This window comes from Pteropus vampyrus, unplaced genomic scaffold (genome assembly GCF_000151845.1).
Source record: "Pteropus vampyrus isolate Shadow unplaced genomic scaffold, Pvam_2.0 Scaffold405, whole genome shotgun sequence".
Lineage (NCBI taxonomy): Eukaryota > Metazoa > Chordata > Mammalia > Chiroptera > Pteropodidae > Pteropus > Pteropus vampyrus.
Window position 1 is genome coordinate 350,676 of NW_011889186.1, and position 4,491 is coordinate 355,166.

The following is a 4,491-nucleotide window of genomic DNA, read 5'->3' on the forward strand; positions in this document are numbered from 1 at the left end:
GTGGAGCTGGCCAGAGCTGCTGCCCGCCTGGAGTTTTGCCCCCACTTTCGCCTGGTCCCTGGACAGTCCCCCCAGTGCTGTTTGCCATTCCCCACCCTGCCACGTGCGGAGCCACGAGCCAAAGCCACTTCCCTTCTCTGATGTCCCCCCACCCCCACTGACTGGACGTACATCCTGTCCCTGGCCAGAGGGGCAGGCTAGGGGGCCTTGAGTCACAGTGTCCTGGGGTCAGACCAAGGCTCCACTGCAGAAGCTGCCGGGCAGAGGCTGTGGAGGTGAGGGAGACCAGAGGGCATCTGAGATGTCCGCTGGGTGGACCTGCGGGAGTGGGTGGGGGCAGAGGTCTTCCTGGAGGAGGGGCCCAGGGCCTGTCCCACCCTAGCTCCTGCCCCAGCGCTTGTTTACTCCAAGGGAGTGAGGGGAGAGAGCCTCCCGCCCTGATCCCGATCCGGTCCAGAGCCAAGCTGACATTCCTGGAATTCTGAGAGCTGCGTGCAGATCTGGGGGCAGCTGGCGCCAGTCTTCCCAGCTCCTCCCTCCAGCCCCTGATTCCCCAGGAGAGGCCATGGGCAGTGGGGTGGCCGCCCTGTCCTGCATGGCCCTGACACATGCCTGCGCGGAGGCCCCTTGGGGCACTCAGTCCTCCCGGCTCAACTCTGCCTGGCTCAGCGCTGCCCAGGCTGGACCCGACCACCCCGGGGAAGCCTCAGAGGTCAGCCCTGCCCCCACCACTGTGGCCCTGAGGGGCTGTGTCCCTCTGTGTGCGTTTTGGGCGAGCAAGTCGAGGTGAGGCCAGGCTCTCAGGGTAGACTGGGCGGGAGGGAGCCTTGGGGGCCCAGGGCACTAGTCGGGGGTGTGGGGCTCTCGCCCTTGCCCTCGGCGTGCAGCGTCAGCACAGATGTGCCCAGGCCTCTGCGAGGGCTGGGCGGCGAGGCTCAAGCTTTCTGAGAATGGGTGTCCGGCCCTAGTGATGGGGGGCACGAGAAGGGAGGGCAGAGGTCACATGTGGTTTGGAACCCGTGAGCCTTGTTTCCTGCTCAAAAAGGCCACTTGAGGGCAGGCAGGGGCAAGGGGAAGTCAGTGATTGAAGTTTTAGCTGCTTAGATTCTGGCCCTGAGCGTTGCCCTGGAAACAGGCCCCGCCCCCTTACACTGGATCAGTCTGTTTTCCCACCCGTAAAGTGTGGACCAAACCAGAAACTGCCCAGCTGGAGGGTCCTGGGCTCGGCCGTAGGCCCCACTTGCTTTGGGTAGATATGTGTCACATGGGGTATGCAGGGCGAGAGTGGGTCCCTGAACATACCTGTTGGATGCCCCCCAGGGTCAGACAGGATCACCCTGCTACAGCCACGCTCCTGCTCTAGGCCCCGGGGGCTGAGCGGTTGTGATGGTGGTGTGTGTGGGTGTGCGTGAGCCAAAACTGGCCCTAAACTAATGATCCTCTGGACACCTGGGCCCTGGCATTTGGGGATGTCGTCTGCCAGGCCAGCCCAGCGGCCTAGGCCTGATGTGGGCTCCCTGACGGTGCTGCTCTGTAGGGGTCCAGGTGGCACAGGGGCTGGGTGGGGGTGTCTGCAGAGCTGGAGCACACACTGGGCACCCGAGGCAGAGTGCTCTCGGGGCCTTGCTGGGCGGGAAGCACCCCCAGATCCTAATTGTGTCTCCTTCACCTCTACCTCCATGTGGCCCCCAGCAGAGGAATCCCTTGGGTGTGGGGAGGGGCAGAGAAGGCTTAGGTGGGCCCAGGCAGAGGAAATGGGGGCCCTCCCCTGGAGTGGGTGTCTCCCAGCCCCTGAGGCTCTGGTTTGGGTTGGGGAGATGGCCCTGCCTGGGCTCTGTGTGGAGGGCGTGCCAGCCCGCCCAGCCCGCCCAGCCTGGGTGTTCACGTGCTGCTCCCTTAGGCTGGGGGGCCTGGGTGGGTGCAGGGGCCCAGCAGGGCTGAAGCAGCGGCAGGAAAGCCCACACCGCAGGCCTGTTTGTGTTGGCGGGCCCTCCCGGCTCCTCACGGCCGCCTCAGCCAGGGGGGCCGGGGGCCTGGGCGGGTGGCTGCAGCTTTCTCCACCCTGTGCGGCTCCTCTGCTGGGGCTCAGGGGTCACCGGCAACCGCCACCCGTCCACCCCTGGCCTCCCAGGCAGCCATGAGCACACTGGTTCAGCACCGGGGCAGGGTCTTCTGCGTGTGGGCCTTGGTCTGACCAGGTAGGTGCCCATGGCCTCTGTGTGGCTCTCACTGGCCCAGGCCCCTACCTGCCCCCCGCCACAGGGTTCGGTCCCCAGTGGCGGGCTGCGGCATTTGCCTTGGGGCTGTCACTCAGCCCTGGCCCTGTTGCCTACTGTGTGTGCCGTTCTGAGGAACATAGGCCCATCGGACCCTGACCTCAAAGGAAGCCCAGCGTGGGCAGTGGGGCAGGGAGGCTTCCTGGAGGAGGAGGAGGCTGGGCTTGGATGACGACGGGAACCAGCCCTGGTCTTGCCTGTCCCCACCCCCAAGCCCTGACTGCAGGCTTGTGTCTGGGTTGACCAAGATGGGGTTGGGGCTGGGAGGGCTGAAGGCCATTCCCAGGGGGTCCCGGGCTGAAGGCCATTCCCAGGGGGTCCCGGGGCTGCCGTGGGTGGGGGCTGCGAGTGTGGCCCAGCAGTGGTCTCATCCTGGTGGTGGCCAGTCCTCCTCATATGGGCCAATGGGCCACGAGGGGTGCTGGCGGAACTGCCCTTTGGGGCCTGCCCAGGTCTGGGGTTGGGGGAAGGGCAGGGCCAGCCTCAGGCCCGTGCGGTCAGTGCGGCGTGATGCATGGCTTTTAGCTTCTGGAATGTTGCTGTGGGCTTTGGGCCGCTTGGCCCTGGGGAGGGTGTTCATCAAAGAAAGCGGGAAAGGCATGTCCCCCACTACCTTTGATACTCACTGGGCCTGAAACCCCTCCAGGGACACTGCATCCCCAGGAACAGCGATTACTGAGGGGACAGTGGGGGTCCCAGGGCCCTGGGCCCTGGCACATCCTCTTCCCGCCGTGGTGGGCGGTGTTGACACCCCATAACTGAGGGTGGGGGTGGGTCTCAGGTTGTTTGTAGGGAGGAGCTGGGACTGACCCACTGAGCGGCCTTTCATCTGCCCCAGGTGGACGGGTGGGCAGTGGGCTGGCACCTTCCTGGGGTTGGGCAGGGGGGGCGGGCACCTTCCCGGGTGGCATTTTGAGGCTTTGCAGCCTCTCCTGCCCCCAGGCTGCTGGGCAGCCACCTGACCAGTCCTCAGTCTAAGGTAGGTGTGGAGAGAGAGCATGGCTAGGGCGCCCTGTCCCCACAATTCCTGGCCGGTAGGGGGGACAGGAGCGCTCAGGGAGCACCGATGGCAGGTGAATGGCCTCGTGCATCCTCACCGGCTGGCTCTGTTGGAAGAGCATGAGGTTGGCAGCGTTTGGAGCAGGCCACCTAGGGGAAGTGGACGACACAGGGGTCCGTGAGCTCAGGAGTGACACGTCACTATGTGCCCTGAGTCTGTGCGAGTCCACACATGCAGTGTGCACTCTGTGTCTACGTGTGCAAGCCTGCCTTACTCCCTGCGCGTCTCAGAAGGCCGAGTGACCGAAGGTTGGGGACGCAGCCCGCCTGACTAGGGCCGCTGGTCAGTGGGGCCAGCTCGCCCCTGGGCCACTCCTGCCCTTGGTCCCGAGGGCTGTCCCTCACCTGCTGCGGCCTGCCCGGTGTCTGGGAGGCCCGGTGGGTGGCCCGAGGTGCAGCCTCCACCCTGCCTTCTCGCCTCTGCAGAGCTCCCGCCACCTTGGCTGTGTGCACCGCCCACCCACTGGCCCACCGTCAGGGGCACCGAGCACCGCCTCTTTCCCCGTGCGAGCCCAGGTACGTCATGGCCTGGCTGGGCCGTTGCGGGGAGAACTGGCCACCTCCTGGTCTCACCTGTGACTGTCCCAGGGGCCTTGCTGGCTGGACAGTCCTGGTTCTGGCACAGCCCGAGGCCGTGCTGTGTCCTGAGCATGCCTTGTTGGGGCGCCATGTGCTGGAGGAAAGGGACTCCTGTGGGAGTGTGACTGGGCTTTGTGGACAGGGTCACTGGCCGCGGCCCTGATGCACCAGCATCCTCGTTCCAGCTGCCCCCAGTGTGCTGGGTCAAGTTTTTCGGTTTCAGATTAGACTCGCCTGCTCACCTGGGGTCAGGGGAGAGGGGCGGCAGGACGTCCGGGGGATGCTGGGCCAGCGGTGGCTGAGAAGATGTGGGTGTGGGCCCAGTGTGGAGACCCCAGCCAGCCCCCTGGTCCCTCCCACCACGCCCCAGAGAGTTGAAGCCAGGAGAGGTGAACCCCACGGGAGCCCTGCCTGTCGCTGCTCCCCTCCCAGCCCCGGCCACTTGGACCCCCTCTCGTCGTCTGAGGCCTGGCAGCTAGATGTCCAGTCATCTCTCCCTGAATTGTCTGACTCTGGGCTGCAGGGGCTCTGTGTGGTGGCAGTGGCTGGCTGTGGCCCTGTCATGGTGGTTGGTGTC

General features: G+C 65.7%; 1 protein-coding gene across 11 annotated transcripts in view; it reads left to right on the top strand.

Annotated features, from left to right (window-relative positions):
* The window catches only part of TSPAN4 (tetraspanin 4), a 22,415-nt gene that overhangs the window by 2,203 nt on the left and 15,721 nt on the right, over positions 1-4,491 (top strand). For 6 of the 11 annotated variants that reach the window (XM_011380802.2, XM_011380804.2, XM_011380803.2 and 3 more), the window contains exon 2: positions 3,762-3,851. Coding sequence is in view for 5 of the 11 variants with exons in the window: in XM_023523739.1 (XP_023379507.1) it covers positions 3,762-3,851 (90 nt within the window). In the remaining 6 variants the exon portion in view is untranslated. Of the gene's footprint in view, positions 1-16; positions 276-333; positions 787-3,761; positions 3,852-4,491 lie in introns of those variants that run through there. The other 5 variants (XM_011380801.2, XM_023523738.1, XM_023523741.1 and 2 more) reach the window with 5 other exon arrangements.